The following is a 20,170-nucleotide window of genomic DNA, read 5'->3' on the forward strand; positions in this document are numbered from 1 at the left end:
CCTCCTTCCATTTCTTCATCCTCATGAGGAATTTCTTGTAAAATATCGATGATAATGTCATTGATATCTAGAGCACCATCTTCAGTAGTGAGGTTCAAGTCTATATCTTTGTAGCCAGGGTCACTTGTAGCTGAAATATCGTACATTATCAATAGATGTTGAAGTTCTTGTTCTTCTTGGTGCTCCACATTGCTGTTCACAACTTCAATTTATGCGTTTGAGAAGCCAGACTTTACAAAACAGTTCACGACAGTTTGTTTTCTAATTGCGTTTACTGAAGAGGAAATCCATTGAATCGCATCTAGGATGCTGATTTCTTTGCAAGGTCACTCGCACATGTTACATCATTCATGTTTGCAATGAGATGTCTTAAAACACGTTTTCTGTAGTGAAGTTTAAAATTTTTTATTATCCCTTGATCCAAGGGCTGACACTCTGCAGATGTGTTCGGTGGCAGAAAAACGATTTGAATCTTGGACAATTCAATGTGCGGGTGAGATGCAGCATTATCCATGAAAAGAATAATTTTTCTGTTTTGACGAATCATGTTGTGGTTAAAGTGACTTATCCATTCCTCATGATATCTCGTGTCATCCACGCTTTTTTATTAGACTTCCAGTCAACATTCAAAAGATTCAACTTTATGCCCTTGAAACAACGAGGATTTTGTGGTTTTCCTATAACAAGAGGTTTTTCAAAGTCTCCCAGCATATTTGTACACAATAGTACAGTCAAGCGTTCCTTAGAAATTTTTCCGCCCTGGCACTTTGTTTTTTAGACTCATAGTTTTTTCAGGAAGAGCTTTAAAAAACAACCCTGTTTCATCACAGTTGTAAATATCCTTAGCTTCAAAATCACAACATAAATCTTCCAATTTGACGGTCCACTCTGTTACAACCCCAGTATCAACAGATCCACCTTCACCACTTACGGTTTTCCAAGAAATTTTATGCCGAGTTTTGAACTTGTCTAGCCATCCCACAGAAGCTTTGAACTCATTTACTCCCATAGATTTCGCAACCTCCAAAGCCTTTTCCCTAATAATAGGCCCATTAATGGGAATTTTTTTAGCACATTTGCGACAAAACCACTCATACGTAACATTGTCAATTTGAAGTCCAACAGTTTTCGGGAATGATTTTTGAACCTGATCATTTCCGTGTTGCCAAAATTGTTTGAGCAGTTCATTTTTTTTCTTTAGGATGTCGCTTACCTGCGTCTTTCCGATTTTGAATTTTGCAGCGAGATTGCGAACACTATTTTTTTGCCGATCATACGCATTAATGAGTTCGACTTTATCTTTTAAAGTGAAATGTTTACTAGAAGACGTGCACTTCACACGACACTGAACAAAACTGAAACTGAAAAGACGAAAGGCCGACCAAATTTCCCCCCCCCCTGCACACACCGAATTCATCAGAAGTTTTACACGTGCCTTAAAATTCTTGAAAAAGGGTTTAGAACCGCGACGTAAACCTTGATAAAATTCAGAGAATCGGAAATAGAAAATAAACACACGATTGAGGCAATACGTGGAAGAAAAGTTCCTAGAAAAAGGGCCGTAAGCTCACCCGCTGTCCATTATGGGGAAATCAAATTAAGTGCTAATCTAAACAAAACAGTGTAGTTTGCCTGACCGCGTCCGTTACAGAGAATGTCCTCTAGACATAAGCTGAAAACACTGTAAAACCAATAGAGGAGAGTTGGGGAATTTGAAAATGTCCGTTGTAGAGAGGATGTCCGTTAAAGAAAGATGTCCGTTAGGAGAAGTTTCACTGTATATATATATATATATATATATATTGATAAAAATATATTTTAAAGTCGAGGTAAGTATTGACAGTTTATAGGTTTTATGGATCATATCCCTGACTAATATATGAAAATATGCATATTATAGTGCACATCATTTAGATTTTATGCACTGTATATTGTACAGTACATTATAGCCAGATGAGCTGTAAACCATAAAATATTTTAGATAGTATTTTAATATTATCTATTTAAAATGGATGATCAACTACAGTAGTAAATATTTTATTGATACAGTGACCAACCATCGGAATTTTTTTAAGGGGCTGGCCAGATTTCATGGATTGTGGCAAGAGATAATCATTTCATCCCCTCAGAATGATGGCTGATGAGTTGAATATAAGGTGACAGTTGGTCAAATTCTGCATTAGGATTTTCCTAATGCAGAATTTGTTCCATCATCCAAAGATTTCATCTAGACTTGTCAAGACAATCCTAATTTCCTAGATTACATTGTCACTGGGGGTGAGGTGTTTTTTTTTTTTTTTTTTTATATTATCATAAAAATCCAAAATAAGAGACGTGTCAGAACCTTATAGTACTTAATACTGTGCATGGTTTGAAGGTTAAGAAGATGAAAGAAGATATATGTTGCCATTAGACTTGAACTTCTATAGATTGTAATTTTCAGGAAATACATATGAAGAAAGGTTGTTCCAGAGAACAGAAGTTGAATGAATATATGAGGAAGAAGAAAAGTTGGTTCTGTAAGTTTGAAGTTGGACAATAAAAGGATGTTGACTGGTTGTGGCATGGTTCGGACAAATTTGGAAGAGAGAGTGGAAATTATAGAAGCCAATTCAGAAGAACAGTGCCCATGAAAAGACATGCAGCAGAAATAGAACATCTGTGAGACAGAGAGTGGAGATAATCTATTAGAGATGAGTCATTGAGAGAGAGGTTTAGAGTGCACCACCCCAGATGTGGAAATAATATGCCATGGTAGGGCAGATTTGCAATTTGTACAGAGAGAGAACAGCTATTTGGAAGAAAAGTAATGCCAAGAGCAAAAAAGAAAACCCAGTTTTTTGGATGCAGAGGAAGCAATATTTGTAATGTGCTTATGCCAAGAGAGATTAGAGTGAGAGTAATCCACAGTAGAGATATATGAAATTGATGATCTGAAGTGCCTGGAGGACCACTCACCTTGATCGTTTACTTAGAACGGTTGTTTGTGAGAAAAAGATAAAGCATGTTGGTTGTGTGGTTAAGATTATCTCAACATCTGGTAGGTAAATTAACAATATGTGCAAGCTCATTAGTAATTGCAAAAGCCTCAGTACAGAGGTTCCCAAACTTTCTCAATTTACGGCGCCCTTAGTGTTTCAGTAATTTTTCACGGCACCTCTAGGCCAAAAGAAATACCTAACACAGTGGTTTTCGACCTTTTAATATATACCTATATAATGATTTTATTCTTTATATAGAGGTACTAAATAAAGATCACCACAAAATTAAAAAGATATGGTACAATGGATACCGTACACCTTTTTATAATGAAATAAATATACAAATTTTAAAAAAATAAATAAATAATAATAACTTTAAATAACTTAAACCCAAATTACATGGCACCCCAAGAATGTCATTGCGGCACCCTAGTGTGCCACAGTACCCCGGTTGAAAACCACTGCCTCAGTATCTCCACCAGCTGGAGTTGTGAACATTAAAATCACCAAGGAAAATTACCTCACTGTTAGGAAAGTTGGACTGGAGAAAGTCAAATAAAGAATGTTGGGTATTTCAGTATGATCCAGAGACAAAGCATCAGAGCATGCATGGACTTCAAAATCGTCACCACAGCCCAAAAAACTTTTCATTTTCTGAAGTCCGGGATCAAAATAATGTTGATAATGTTTTCCAAAAAAAACATAATCCACAAGGAATTTGTACCTGAAGGAGGTGGGGGGGGGAGAGAGAGAGAGAGAGAGAGAGAGAGAGAGAGAGAGTGTATCATTTCTGTGTTCTACATGCAGGTGCTTCAAAGATGGTTGAAGTGCATTTCTCTTACAAGGCCACAGTTTTGAAAAAGTCAGCTGGTTCTTTTTGCATGACAAGCCCCACACATTCAACACGTGTTGTGAAGACATTTCTTACAAAGCATGGCATTGTACATCCACCCTACTTTCTCGATCTAGCACTAGCAGACTGCTTCCTCTTTCCCAAGTGAAAAGTGTCCTCAAAGAAAAGAGATTTCACAACATTGAGAACATAATAAACATATGGCCCTTGAGGTTGTCACAGACATTCTCTCAGATATGCCAGACAAGCTGTTCTTGCTACCTGGGAGTCTAAAACGCTGATGGAACTGATATTCGGGTGACACTCAAGTCAAAGTGGACCCAATTTCGGCGAAGCTCGGACGGTCTATGACAGCCAAATCCTCTGCTTGCACCTTCACGATGGTGGGACTGTTAGTAATCCTGGGTATAACCTTCATGCACAAGTACATGGTGGGTGACCACCCAGGTGTGAACCAACGTAAGCAGGGGTCGAGGTGTGGCGCCCACACCACATGGAGGAACGCCGCCCCTCTATGTTACCAGGCAGTACTAGGTGGTAGATGATTCTCATCAACCGGTGAAATACCACCACTTTGCTTATTGGAGGCTTGAAGTGGTGGAACCCATGTTTAGTCTCTAGAGCTACGTACCGGCCAACCCTTCTCTATCTCTTCCATCATGCAGTATGATTGATGATTTTTGAGGTTATGATGAATGCCGTGGCGAGATCCAATATTCCTTACATTTCGAGGGTACAGCTCTAAAACGGTGTTCACAGGCCGGCCGCTAGTTAGTACACCGGACTGAACCTATTGGTAACTCTCTAGGAAGCTTCCGGATCAGCTAGTGTATAATCTTGCTACCTCTACTCTGCCAGATAGTGACTGGAGGGAGTCCGAGTAGTGTGTATGCGGGGAGCATTGTCGAGGCCACGTTATGTCAAGGATCTGGGTATATTCTTACCACATGTACGCCATATCCAAAAATTTCATTACTTCATACAGCATGTCCCACCCACTTTTTCTTACTATTGAATACACCATGAATTGTCAAAATAATAGAGCAAGCTTATCTGCGAAAAGATCTAAACCTCCCAAGGACTTCCTAATTCATTTCACAAATATACGTGGTCTCAGTTCTAATCTCAACGATGTCCATTTCCACTTGCAGTCTTCCAAACCCCATGTACTTTTTCTGACTGAATCTCAGTTATCAGTTGATTCAACTACTGCTCATCTCAGATGTCCAAATTATTTGCTGTATGATTCCTTTCGCCTCAAAGGTGGTACTTGTGCATATGTCCGTTCTGATATTCCCTGTCAGAGACTTGGCAATTTGGAATCTCCTCTCTTTGATCTTCTCTGGCTTAAAATCTCTCTCATTGTGTAAAATTCATCTGTTGTCTCTACCGTTCTCCCAACTCCACTAATCACTTGGAGCTCTTTGACTTCCTCTCTTTGCAACTTGACTCTCTCCAGTCCATCTTTCCTAACAGTGAGGTAATTTTCCTTGGTGATTTTAACGTAACTCCAGCTGGCTTCCGTTTTCTAGTCAGACCGACCCAGCAGGTCGAGATGCTGAGGCTATTGGCCGCAACTTTTGCCCATCTCTGCTCCCACCTCTGTCCAAACCAGATGGTTCTGTTGTCACTTCAGCCAAGGATAAAGCTGACCTGCTAGCATCCCATTTTTCTTCGAGCTCATGTATTAATGATCTTGGTAAAACACCTCCCACCATTCCTAACACGCTCCATTCAATGCCTCCTGTGATCTTCTGTCAAAAGGATATCAGAAGGATTTTGATGAATCTTGATGCTACGAAAGCTCCAGGTCCTGATGGTATTTCTCCACTTGTTCTCAAAACCTGTGCTCCTGAACTTACTCCTATTCTTTGCTGCCTTTTTTCACTTTCTTATTTCAAAGGTGTTTTTCCTTCTGCTTGGAAATTGGCTCATATCCAACCAGTTCCTAAAAAGGGTGACAAATCCCTCCCATCCAATTATCGTCCCATTGCAATTACTTCTACTCTTTCTAAAGTAATGGAGAAATCAATTAACCGCCAACTCTTAAACTACCTAGAAACCTTCAGTCTGATCAACGATCGCCAGTATGGATTCCGTCAGTGTCGATCCAGTGGTGATATTCTGGCTTATGTTACCCATTTATGGACTAATTCAATGGAAAGGTTCGGTGAAACACAAGTAGTTGCTCTTGACATCTCGAAGGCTTTTGATTGTGTTTGGCATAAAGGTCTTCTAAACAAGCTTCCATCTTATGGTTTGCCAAATGTTTTTAGTAATTGGTTATCCAGTTTTCTCTCTGATCGCTCACTGAGGGTGATGGTAGATGGCTCTCTGTCTTCTAACTTTTCCACTAATGCCGGTGTCCCCCAAGGTTCAGTTCTTTCCCCCACTCTTTTCCTCTTGTATATCAATGACCTTCTTCCATTGACTGGAAATCCTATCCATAGTTTTGCCGATGATAGCACATTGCATTCAACTTTCCATTTTGAGAAACCTTGTCCAGCTCAATCAGCTTCAAGTTCTCGAAAATCTGCTGCCAATTCCTTAAATGCCGATCTTCAGGTAATTCTCCAGTGGGGCAAAGACAACTTAGTTGATTTCAACCCTTCTAAAACTCAATCTTGTCTTATATCTCGCAAAAAGGATTCTTCTGCTCCTATGCTTATGTTTAGTGACACTCCGATTTCTAGGCAAAATGATATATCTCTTTTGGGGATTACCCTGACTTGTAATCTCTCTTGGCACAAGCACATTACAAATATTGCTTCCTCTGCATCCAAAAAACTGAGTTTTCTCTTTTGCTCTCGGCGTTACTTTTCTCCCAAACAGCTGCTCACTCTGTATAAATCGCAAATCCGCCCTGCCATAGAATATTGTTCCCACATCTGGGGTGGTGCCCCCAAAACCTCTCTTAGGCTTCTTGATTCCATTCAGAAGAGGGCAGTTAGGTTAATTAATGATTCATCTCATCTCTAACAGAGTCTCTCCACTCGCTTTCCCATAGACGCACTGTTTCTGCTGCATGCCTCTTCTACAGATACTTCCATGGGCACTGTTCTTCTGAATTGGCTTCTATAATTCCCGCTCTCTCTTTCAAAACAGTCCGAACACGTACCGCCACCAGCCAACATCCATTTACTGTCCAACTTCAAACCCACAGAAACAACTTTTCAGCTTCCTCATTTATTCATTCAACTGCTGTTTTCTGGAACAACCTTCCTTCATACGTATTTCCTGAAAATTACAATCTACAGAAGTTCAAGTCCAATATCAACAAATATCTTCTTTCGTCTTCTCAACCTCCAACCCAAGCACGGTACTAAGTACTATAGGTTATAATACCTCTCGTGTTTGGGGTTCTCATAAAAAAAAAAAATAAAAAAAAAAATATGGCCCCTAAAGCAAATGTCATCTCTTTGGATGCCTTCACTGAATGTTGTCAGAAACTTTTAAAACAGAGCAATAAATGTGGTATAAATGCAATATGATAAGTGTGATAATCAGGCAGTGATTACTTTGAATAAAAATAAAACTATTTTTGAGCTCCTTCACTTTTTGTATTCTTTTTATTGCACTGCTCTGGGAACTTTACTGTCATGCCTCATGTGTTATGAGAATATGCATATCAAAGATTTTTTTTTTTTTTTCATTCTCATTTATCATGCCATGCTGATTCACAGTATGCTGTGATGCATGCTATATTGAATGCATACATTGAACTCTATTTTATGTAATTATAATCTCAACCTACATTTCAGATTCATTATATATCATCAGGTTGTGCTCCCTGTACTTGTACATACATGAGAATTTTCTTCCCAAGAAACCAAGAAATGGTGGTTCTCCTTTGAAAACTGTTGTACTAAGATAAAACTAGGTAAATTCCCGTAAGCCATGTACACATAAAAAAAAAATTTATTTGTGTTGATTGCATGCACCTATATCTTAAATGAAGTACAGTCAGGACAAGTCTGTTCACTTAGACAGAAAATTGATTTTAGTTAACTGCTGTAAATTTGTCTATTTTATTTTGTTTTGTTTTTTGAATAAATTGTCCACATTCACATTTCAATAGTTTCACTAGTTTTAATGAAATCAAATTTTAAGTGGTTATTATTGTTTCCATTTGAAATTATTTAGCATTAGCATTAGTTAAGGCATATGATACAAGAAAGAAAGCTTATACAGCATCAGCCAAAAAAAAAAAAAAAAAAAACTCTTCCCATTTCACACATCCATTCACTCCAAATGTTTGTCTAGTTAAGCCTTAAATTTATTTAAGCTTCCATAACTGATGGAAGTCTGTTGTAGCAGTTGACTACCCGCTGACTAAAGGAAAACTTCCACACATCTATTCTACAACTGTCTTTCCTTAATTTGGATCTGTGCCCCCCTCAGATTCTTAATCTGGGCAAGCGGTAGTATCCCATCAGCATTGAGCCTGCTCAAACCATTCAAGGCCTTATACGCCTCAATCAGATCACCTTGCAGGTGCCTAATCTCCAGATGCTGCAACTTGTAGAATTTAAGCCTCTCATGGTAAGAGCACCCATTAGTTCCTCTCACCAACCTTGTTGCCCTTCTCTGCTTGACTTCTTGGCTTGACCATTGCCTATACAAAGGGATAATCACCTCCTTGTATCTGCTAACAAAATGCCAATATCATTGACAAAACTCCATGACTGGCAGCCCATCTACACTGCTCAGAGAACTTCATATCTCACTGCACAATTACCTCCAGGTCTTTTTCATTCTCCACCTCCCTGAGTGTAGTACCACACAGTTGGTACGTTTCTCTTGGGTTACTGCTACCCGTATGCAGTACTTTGCATTTGTGAATGTTAACCTTCAGTTTCCACTTCTTGACCCATTTGCCTGACTTTTCTAGATCCTGTTGCAGTAGCATACTGTCTTTACTGTCATTAACAACAATGCCAACCTTTGTATCATCTGCAAACTTGGACATTAAGCCTGATATACCTTCATCGATATCATTGATAAATACACAAAACAACAATGGGCCCAGCACTGAACCCTGGGGAACTCCTCTAATACTTTTGGACTATCATTAGTCCACAAAGAGCAGTGTCCATTTATTACCACTCTCTGCCATTTCTGACTCAACCATCCCTTTATCCATTGCAGCAAATTGCCCTTAATGCCATCCTTCAATTTGTACAGCAGCCTTCTTTGTACAATATCAAAAGCTTTCCTGAAATCCAAGTACAGTGGATTCCGGCTGTTTGGGGCAAATCTTAAAAAACAGAACCAAATCGAGAAAATAGCCAGGGTTTACTTCGCTTAATTGGGGCAACATGCCGTTTAATCGGGACAGGAGACCACAGCACTGGAGATTACCCTATGATTGCCTCCGACCATACCACCTGGTTTGGTCAGATTTCTGGAGGTCACAACCATAAAACAAAAACAATTAGCAGTCACCTGTTTATTGGGCTTTTCTGTTAGTGCAATCTATCTTAAATGGATAGTAAACTCGATCTTATTGAATTTGCGATAATACAGACAGCTGGAATTCTGTGGGTTATTATGATGAAATGTGTTTACACTTCCATGGAATCTTCAATCATGTAAAAAAATTAATTTTCAGAATCTTCTCCTCATTCCTATTTTTAAAACTTCATAAATTGTTACTCCATTCTCATTTGCGCATATTGTGTTACTTGCAATTTGTGTGTGACGTGTTCTTTGTTAATGATTGCTTGTCTTTTTACTGTTTTAAATTTTAACCCCCACCCACAAATGTCAGTGAACAGAAATGTCAACTAGTTAGTATGTACATATTATAGTATGTATTAATTATTCCAATTTTCATGTATCATTTAATTTTTTAATTGGTAAGGTAATAAAAGGTAAATTTGTGCCTAAAATATCTTTACTTTTATAGCATATGGATAATATTCCTACTATTTTCGCTAATTAGAATTGCTGTTTAATAGAATTAGAATTCATTTCACAAATGTGATCACAATGATTGGCGCTTACTACACATTGTATAGTGAGCGATACTTTACTATGGTGACTCCATCATAACATGGTTTGATTGTACAGCGAACCAATTGTAAAGTGGGGGTCCATTATGTTTTTCACTTTTTTTACGCGAAACTTCGGATAATTGGGGCAGCCGCTTAATTGGGCCAAAATGCACTAGTTCTGATGTGTCCCAAATAACCGGAATCAACTGTATAGGATATCTGAATTATTCTTTGCATCCAATTGTTTTGTGACCACATCATAGTATCCAATCAAATTGGTCAGACAAGACTTCCCATTAATAAACCCATGCTTTGTCTGAACTATTAGGGCAGTTTTGTCTAGGTGATCCTGCATCACTTCTTTAACCAGTGATTCCATTATTTTCTCCGGAACCTAGGAAGTTAAACAAACAGGTCTATAATTATTTTTGTCTCCCCTTGAATCCCCTTTGTGAATTGGAGTTACATTTGCACATCTCCAGCCCATGGGGACCTCCCCTGAATCTAAGGATGCTCTCATAATTATGGCTAAGGGTTTGTTTACTTCCCTCGCTGTCTCCTTCAGTATCACTGGATAGTTATAGATATTCTAGATTTATTGATAAACTTTTTTAATCCCTTATACAGGCGGGCCTCGATTAACGCGATTAATTCGTCCCGCGAGCGCATCGCGCAAAACGGAAACGCGTTAATCGAATATCATAACCAATAGGAAAAATTATAATTGGTACTTGACCTTCTGGAATGTCCATAAAGAATTTTAAATAACTTTTAAATAACTTTTTAACTGCATGCCATGTAAAAGATAATAAAAATTATAGAATTAAATGTTTATTGTTCAAAATAAATAATGGAGAAACTAACTATTTGCTACAGAAATATTTGAACACAGTCGTTTGAACAGTTTTGGCTTTCGTTTTTTCATCATACAATTTCCGATAGCCGACAACAAGCTTCTCTAGGCCCTGGCGAAATAACATGCTTCTTTCGATGTTAGGATCAACGTCCATTACCTTTTGTTTAAGGTTCTCTGCGATACGAAAGATTTCGCCTAGTTCTTTTACCGTTATCTCCTTTGAGGTAACATTTTCATCTGGTTCACACTCTTTTTCTTCAGCTTCTTCGTGTGCACGCTGTTGCTCTATTTGAAGGAGATCATTGTCACTTAGCTGTTCTAAATGCGAATTCAGTGATTCTCGAACGTTAGCCGCATCCAAGCCTTTGAAACCAAGTTCATTACCAATATTAGTTATGTCTTCAATACCTTTTTGAACTGCATCTTTGAAGCAAGTAAAATCGTTTGCGCGTGGTAAAAGATGCTTCCAAACTGCTCTCATATTGCTGGCTGTCACTTCTTCCCATGCTGCATGAATGTTTTCAATGGCCAATCGTATGTTATATTTTTTCCAAAATTCTGGTACAGAAATTGCATTATCTCCTGTTATAGCTTCAAGTGCCTGTGCAAAGGTTCTGCGGAGATAGTAAGCCTTGAAAGTTGCAATCGTCCCCTGGTCCATGGGTTGCAATAATGAAGTCGTATTCGCCGGTAAAAAAACAACTTTCACATTTTCATTTAAGTCACCAAGTGCAGAAGGATGTCCAGGTGCATTATCTAAAAGCAACAGAGCTTTAAAAGTAAGATTATTTTTCTTGCAATAGGCTTCAACTGTTGGACAGAAATAAGACGTAAACCAGTCTTCAAATAGGGCTTTGGTCATCCATGCTTTTTTATTTGAACGAAAAATGACTGGAAGAGTGCGATGGCTGTATCCTTTTAAAGCCCTAGGATTTTGTGCACGGTACACAAGCATGGGTTTCAATTTAAAATCACCTTCAACGTTACCTCCTAATAAAAGTGTTAGCCGATCTTTTGAGACTTTATACCCAGGTTGTGATGCTTCATTTGCAGCCAAATAAGTTTTAGTTGGCATCCGTTTCCAAAATACGCCCGTTTCGTCTACATTAAATATTTGCCGATCGTCATATTCAGCATCCTGAATGATTTTTTGCAATTCTGCAGGAAATTTGGCTGCAGCATCTTCATCAGCACTAGCAGCTTCCCCTTTTACTTTAACATTATGCAGTCGTGCTCGATTTTTGAAACGTCCAAACCACCCTGAACTAGCAACAAACATTTCAGTCTCCCCTTGATATTTTGTTTCTTTGAGCTTAGTAAAAAGGTTAATAGCTTTGCTCTGAATATTGTCCTTAGATAATGGAATTCTTTTTTGATTGCAATCTTCTATCCAAATTGATAAAAGACTTTCCATTTCAATCATTATTAGAGTTCTGTTTCTGGTATTTTGTAAGACAAAAGAAGATGAAACTTTACCTTTCCTCTTTATATTCGTTCTTACGGCTCAAGATAGTTCGTACGGTAGAGTCACTGTATCCTAGATCTCTTACGATTTTCGCATGGTCTGCACCACGTTCATGTTTTTTAATAACTTCAAGTTTATCAGCTAAAGTAATAACTTTTCGTTTTTTTTTTATTACAATCACGTTGTTTTTCACTCTTTCTTTTATCCATAATTAACAGGGGTAGAAAATTAGAATTTTTAAATACGTCTGCACATGACTTTATTAGGTGGAGACAAACAAGTAACACGTCTACTTAGTTGATGGAACACACTGAGGCGGGAAGCGGACAAACGCTTGTTTATTGACAGTCAGACATTTAGTGCGCGATTCGAATCTTTTTCAACTATCAGAAATAAAAGATCGCGTTAACTGGAAATTTGAATCGCGTAAAGTAAAAAGTGGTATCATTTTTTCCAATCGCAGTAACTGAAAACCGTGTTAATCGAACTCGCGTTAAGCGAGGCCTGCCTGTATATCTAAAATATTAAATATCTCTGAAGTTGTTTGATTTAATTAATGTTTTCAGTTAATACGCTAAGTTTTTAATTTATTTTTTTTTTAATTTAAACACAATATAATGAGTCACAAGTTATGTATTATCAGGGACCTGAACATTCCAGTGCACGTCCAGAAAGGTTTCTTCAATTGTGTAGTGAAGAGCCAGACATTTTTCCTGTAAGTAACTAGTTTTTACTTTATTGATTGTAGCTGTGTTCATGAATATTTGTTTACCTGATATTTATAAATTATTTTTTAGTAAACTGTAAAACTCGCACTTAACAAGCCAGAATTTTGATTTCCATAAATTTAAGTAAGCAATCTGGCACTCACATCAACAATCTTATTTGCCTTTAACCCAGCAGCATTCATGTGGAACCTGACAGGTACCCTTTAAAATATCAGTTGCGAATTAATCATTAAATAATGATTAAAAATCTGAATTTTATTCTATCTTCTGTTGTATGATCATTTACTTTTTTTTTTTCTTTCCCATTTTGTTAGTTTCATTTTCAGCTTCTTGTAAACATATGTGCCCGTTTTGTGCATGATGTATTTTGTGCATCAGCTGACGTGTGGCTGGAGCATCTACTACAGAAAGTAGTTCTTCATAGTTTTATGTTTGTTTTACAGAATGTGCTTTTTGTACCTATTATTATTATTGATTTAAAATGGTTTCTTTATTTAATTATTTAATTATTATAATAAATTATCTATTTATTTCATAAAGCAATTAATGTGTTTGCAACTAAGTTTCAAATTTTTCACTTTTAATTATTCTTTCAACTAGAAAATGGAAGAATGTATTCATTTCCTGTTTATATTTTATATAACTTTTTCATTTTCAGCAGATTTTTTTTAAATAAAGTAATAAAAAAAAATCTGTAGAAAATGAAAAAGTGAGAACTGTTCTGACCTGATTCAGGCCTCTTGTCAGATAGCAGGTGTGTCTAGTGGCAATTCATAATAAAAAAAAATAGTTGTAAAAAAGTTGTTTGATGTGAACGGCCAAGTGGCATACACATCAGAATTTTAAAAATTGTAATATAGCTAAAGCTGTCTGTTGTGTCTGAGATTTAGAAACAAATAAATAAATATTGCTATTAACAGCCCCCAAGCATAACCTCACACCCGTAGTTGTATTATGTCTGTAGAAGTGTGTATTCATGAACAGGTTTGCATATTGTATGGGCAGAAAATCTTTGAATGGGGAACCCTACATACCCCTCCAAGGAGGGTATAACTCATAGGGTTTTTCCCTATGAGTTATTCTAACTGCAGCCTCAAATGACTTTAGAAATTCCTCCACATGTCAATGGGAATGATTAAAACGAGTGGCAGAAGGGGATGATGCTGAATCAGCCGAAACACTCATGTTATTTCCTGAGCCTGCTGACCAGGTGGTGTTTAATTTTTTTTTTTTTTTTTTTTTTAATGAAAACCTCAAACATAAGAGGTATAAGTACCTATTGAACTTAGTAACATGCATGGGTTGGAGGTTGAGAAGATAAAAGAATATATTTGTTGTTATTCAACTTTAACTTCTGTAGATTGTAATTCTTCAATCAGATATTTCCTATCTACTTCTGTAGATAGGAAATACGTATGAAAGAAGGTTGTTCCAGAAACTGAAATTGAATGAATAAATGAGGAAGAAGAAAAGTTGGGTCTGTGCGTTTGAAGTTGGACAGTAAAAGGATGACTGGTTACGGCACTTGTTCGGACTGTTTTGAAAGAGAGAATGGGAAAGGCATGCAGCAGAAACTGAACGTCTTTGGGACAGAGAATGACAGGACTGTTAGAGATGAGTCATTAATTAACTGAACCTGCCCTCTTTTGAGAAAAGACATGCAGCAGAAACAGAACATCTGTGAGACAGAGAGTGGAGAGAATCTGTTAGAGATGAGTCATTAATTACCCTAACTGCCCTCTTTTGAATGGAATCTAGAGGCCTGAGAGAGGTTTTCGGGGTACCACCCCAGATGTGGGAATAATATTCCATGGTAGGGTGGATTTGCAATTTGTTCAAAGTGAACACTGTTTTGAAGAAAAGTAAGCCGAGCGCAACAATAAAAACCCAGTTTATTAGATTCAGAGGAAGCAATATTTGTAATGTGCTGATGCCAAGAGAGAGATTAGAAGTCAGGGTTATCTCCAATAGAAATATATGATCTTGCCTAGAAACCAGAGAGTCATTGAAGATAAGCATAGGAGTAGAAGAATCCAAGAACAAGACAAGACAAATATAAGACAGGACTGCATAAGAAAGTGAGAACAAGGCAGCACAGAACAGGAGTAAGTTCAGGAGCACAGGTTTTGAGAGCAAGTAGAGAAATATACCATCAGGATCTGAATATTTCTTAACATCTTAATACTGACAAAACGTAACAAACATCCAATTAGGTACGAATTAATGTGACTTTTGCTGCTGAACTCCTTGAGCGAGTCTCCAACATCAGGCGAGTATGCCGTAATTTTCATCTTTAAACATGCTGAGAAACTTGCATTGTTCAGATGGTTTCTTGATTTATTTTTAATATACTGTAGTTCATGTTCAAAAATATTTGCTCGCAGGAATACGTCGCTTGATTAAACAACAAATTATCATCATCACCTCATGTGGGTGCCCTTTTTCAGATCTTGTCAAGTGGGTTACCCATCTTTGAACCCTTTAAAGAAGAGCCCAGTGCATTTTTAGGTGTGGCAGCATTAACATTTGTTGAGGCATATGATGCAGGAAAGCAAGCTTATACAGCATCAGCCAAAAATAAATAAATAAATAAAATAAAAAATTTAAAAATAACCTTCCCATTTTGCCCGTTCGGTTGCTCCAAATGTTTTAGTTCAGCCTTAAAATTATTTAGGTATGGTGTCATACTTGGACTCATATTCCAAGTATAGACTTACAGTTTACTTGCACAGTGGGATTTTGGCCTATTTCTACAAATAGACGTTTGATATAACATTGCAAGGATTTCATGGACCGTCCTTGCTACCAGTCTATGCTACTTGGAATACTTCATACCCTTATGATTAACCTTAATAATTCAGTGCACACTCTCACCACCAGCCCCAAGTGATATTAGTGACCACAGTGCCTTTTCATAGTTATTGTCTGGTATGCTTACTGTAAATACGTTTCTCCTGGATTTTGCAACTCTGTTAACTCTTGAGTATTAGAATTAAATAGATCTATTCAAGTAATATAACTTAGAAGGAAAGTACCTTTCTTTAATCCCTTTTTTTATTTTTTAGAACATACTAACCTTCTCTTCGCTTGGGTCACTACATTGCGGCGTGGCACTCTTGCCTCCATGTGGCAGGGCTGGTAATCTGGGAGAAAAAGGTAATCTCCCAGGGCCAAAAAGAGCACGTCATGAGTAAATCAAACTCTGACTTATCTGGGCTGGCTGCCAGATGCACTCCAGACATCTAAAAAGAAAGATAGTTCCATTGCAGGAACTTCCAAATGCCAGAAAACTGAGACAGAGACACATCCAGTTCCAACTTTCTTGATCAATAACTCTACTGGTGAAAATACAATTGGCAAACTCTCATCATTCAATCCAAAAGGAACTAGAAAGTAAAGCTGGATCTCCCAAGTCCATAAAGAGACTGAGATCAGAAGATATTATGATCGAGACCTCCAAAGCCAAACATTGAGCAACGTTTGAGCATCAATCTCTTTGCAGGTTTACCAGTAACTGTGACACTCCACAGATCACTGAATACCTCTAAAGGAGTGATCTCAGACTGGGATTTATTAGATGTATCTGAAGAGGAAATGCTAGAAGACTCAAAGATCAAGGAGTAATTAAAGTCAAAAGAATCTCCACCAGAAAAGATGGCAATCTGACCCCTACACGAAATCTCATCTTGACATTTAACACAACGCATCATCCAACATCCATTAAGGCCAGATATCTGGTATGCAATGTCAGGCCATATATTCCAAACCCGCTACAGTGTTTCCGATGTCAAAAGTTTGGGCATTCCCAAACTTTTGACATACCCATACCAGGGAACCCCTACTTGTGCAAAGTGCAGTTCAGTAGAACATGACTGTGAAGCCTGTACTGTCCCTCAACCAATATACCCAAACTGTAAAAAAGACCACCTGCCTATGCTAAAACTTGAGTCCTGGAAAAATGGAAAACTTGAGGAATTTATTGTAGCTTAAACACAGAGCGTACAGATAAAGCAGAAATATATGAGCTTTCGGCTATATGGTAGCCTTCGTCAGAATTAAAATACATGAATGGAAAACTTATTCAGAAGTACTTCTGAATTTAATTGACAATGAAGTTCAACTTATTCAGTTGAACTTCATTGTTAATTAAATTGTACTTTTAACTATACATATAACGACTTGGCTTACGTAACATAAATAATTTGTAAAAAATAAATAATTAAAACTTAACTTGATACGGAAGTTATATAAAGGGATTTCGTAGATAACACTCAATACTGAAACATAAATATAGAGTTATAACTGTGTTGAGATATAAGTTTAGGGTTTTAATTTTGTACTGAAATTGAAATTTTATTGAAATTAAATCGAAATCATGTCTCTGACCAGAGCACCAAAGCAAAAGGCTCAAGCTAATGGGAGTGCTGTGGCTCAGGGGAGAACTAAGGGGGGGCAGTAGCCCTCTGAATCACAGCCTATTAAAATGCACTAATTGCTTGATGTTTGTGGAGCAGTCAGGTACGGTACGTGATACTGCCATGGGGGATGTCTTTGTATGTGCGCAATACAAGGAGTGTAAGGAAATCAGGCGACACCTCAGTGTTGTTATGGGCCTATATGAGAGCTTGAAGGACAGGGTGGATGCCCTCGAAGCATTAAAAGTGAGGGCCCATCAAGCTCTCAGCTGCCCACACCAATGCCAGAGCTTGCACTTGGTCATCGCACAACACAGCGGCAGCCCTCAAGGCAGAATGCACTGGTCCCAAAGGAACTAGCAGTTGTTGGTGACTCTATTGTCAGGGAAACGGGAAACATGCTTTGTAAAAAGGATAGATGGAACAGGACCAGGGTATGTCTGCCAGAGGCAAAGGTTGATGACGTAGAGCAGATATCATCTTTTAAGGGACAAAAGATGATATAGTTGTACACGTTGGCACTAATTATATTAAGAGTAGGGGACCGGCGGAATTACTTAACAAGTACAGGTCACTGTTGAAAAAAGCCGTGAATTAGGGTTGAATTTGAAAGTGTCTGCAATTCTCCCCAGACACGATAGGAGGGAGTATATGATGAAAGCCCTGTCGATCAATTCGGCCCTGGAAGGATTGTGCAAGGCTCAAGGGGTAGAATTTTTTTCAGCCTGGTCTGTACTTGTTAACAGGAGAGACTGCGTCTACAGGGATGGGATACACTTAAATAGAAAGGGTGCAAGAATGTTTGCTGATGCTATCGAGGCAGTGTTAGGTGGGTCGGAAAACTGCTAGATTGGGGGGATACAAGGACTAATAGATTAACAGTAGCCACTGGCAGAGGTGAAAGTGATTCTTGCACAGCTTCTATTGCAATGAGCCGCAGCCTGGAAAATAAGATGCAGGATAGTTCAGATACTGCTGGGAATCATGGGGTACAAATAAACACATAGGTTGTGTTAGGGCAGCTAAGAAAAAGAACAGGTGCATGTATACTTGCGTGTACACCAATGCTAGGATTTTAGCAAATAAATTTGATGAATTTGAGGTATTGCTCAAAACATCAAAGGCAGATATTGTGGGGATTTCAGAGACGTGGTGTCACACAGATATAAGGAATGCAGAACTGGAATTTGGGGAGTACAATGTCTACAGAAAGCATAGACAGGGTAGGAAGGGAGGAGGGGTTATGCTATTAGTTAAGAAATACATAAAATCCAAGGAAGTGAAGCCAGTCGACATCGCTGGACAGTGCAGTGTCGAGTCAGTTTGGTGTGACATAAGCATTGGGAGATCAAAATTGAGAGTTGGAGTGTACTATAGGCCTAATGACTCTGATGAGTATAATAAGAAACTGTACAGGGAAATAGAGTGGGCCAGTAAATCAGAGAGTCTTATAATGGGGGATTTTAATTTCCCAGATATTGACTGGAATTTGGGGGCTGGTCATTCACACACTAGCAAGGCTTTTGTGGATTTATTGGATGTTTGTTTTCTACATCAGCATGTTCGGGAGGCAACTAGAGGGAGTAATACTCTTGATTTGATTATCAGTAGTGATTCTTCATGCATTACGAATCCGCAGGTAAATGAACCACTAGGTGGCAGTGATCACAGTGTGCTGAAGTGGGATTTACTCAAAGAGGTAACTACCATTAGCATTAGTAGAGGCATTTGATGCAAGAAAGCAAGCTTATGCAGCATCAGCCAAAAAAAAAAAACCCACTTCCACTTCACCCCTCTGTTCGTTCAAAATACCTGTCCAGCTGAGCCTTAAACTTATTTAGGCTATCAACCTCCACCACAAGGGATGGAAGTCTGTTCCACCAACCAACCACCCGCTGGCTAAAGGCAAATTTTGGTACTACACTGTCAGTGTAGTACCACAAAGTTGATACGTTGCTCTGGGGTTGCTGTTTCCCATGTGTAGTACTTTACATTTGTCAATGTTAAACTTCATTTGCCGCCTCTCAGCCCATCTGCTCAACCTTTCCAGATCCTGTTGCAGCAGCATAGTGTCAGTAGTGTCCTTGACAACCCTGACAACCTTTGTATCATCTGCAAACTTGGACGTTAAGCTTGATATACCATCATCAATATCATTTATAAATACAGAAAACAATAATGGACCCAACACTGAGCCCTGAGGGACTCCACTAATAACATTAGTCCACGATGAGCAGTGTCCATTGATTACCACTCTCTGTCTTCTCCCCCTCAACCACCCCTTTATCCATAGCAGCAATTTGCCTCCAATGTCACACTGCTCCAATTTGTGTAGCAGTCTTACATGTGCAACAGTATCAAAAGCCTTTCTAAGATCCAAGTATATAATATCAAAGTTATTCCCTGCATCCAGTTCTTTTGTGACTGCATCATAGTATCCAATCAAGTTGGTCAGGCAAGACTTCCCCTTAACAAACCATGCTGTGTCTGAGCTATAACTGAAGTCTTGTCTAAATGATCCTGCAGCGCTTCTTTAACCAGTGCCTCCATTAATTTTCCTGGAACAGAAGTTAAGCTCACAGGTCTATAATAACTTTTGTCAGCCTTTGATCCTCCTTTGTGAATTGGGGTCACATTTGCACATTTCCAGTCTATGGGTACCTCCCCTGAGTCCAAGGAAGCTCTCATAATTATGGCTAAGGGTTTGCTTACTTCCTTTGCTGCCTCCGTTAATATAACTGGATAGATCCCATTCACCCCAGGTGCCTTTCTTGTGTTTATCTTCAACAGTTTCTCCTCCACTTTACTCCCAGTTATTTCAAGATTCTCTAGCTTACTGCTAGAGTTGAATACACCTCTGGCATTCCCCTTGCTGA

The 20,170-nt window shown here is 38.3% G+C and overlaps 1 protein-coding gene across 3 annotated transcripts in view; it reads left to right on the top strand.

The window, feature by feature from the left end:
* LOC150081753 (2-oxoglutarate dehydrogenase complex component E1-like) overlaps nt 1–20,170 on the top strand; it is a 1,213,922-nt gene that overhangs the window by 887,346 nt on the left and 306,406 nt on the right. For all 3 annotated transcript variants that reach the window (XM_090378853.1, XM_090378854.1, XM_090378852.1), the window contains exon 17: nt 12,795–12,866. In XM_090378853.1, coding sequence (XP_090234979.1) covers nt 12,795–12,866 — 72 coding nt within the window. The remainder of the gene's footprint in view (nt 1–12,794; nt 12,867–20,170) is intronic.

Source organism: Mastigoproctus giganteus, chromosome 8 (genome assembly GCF_048544385.1).
Source record: "Mastigoproctus giganteus isolate SK-2022 chromosome 8, ASM4854438v1, whole genome shotgun sequence".
NCBI classification, from domain to species: domain Eukaryota; kingdom Metazoa; phylum Arthropoda; class Arachnida; order Uropygi; family Thelyphonidae; genus Mastigoproctus; species Mastigoproctus giganteus.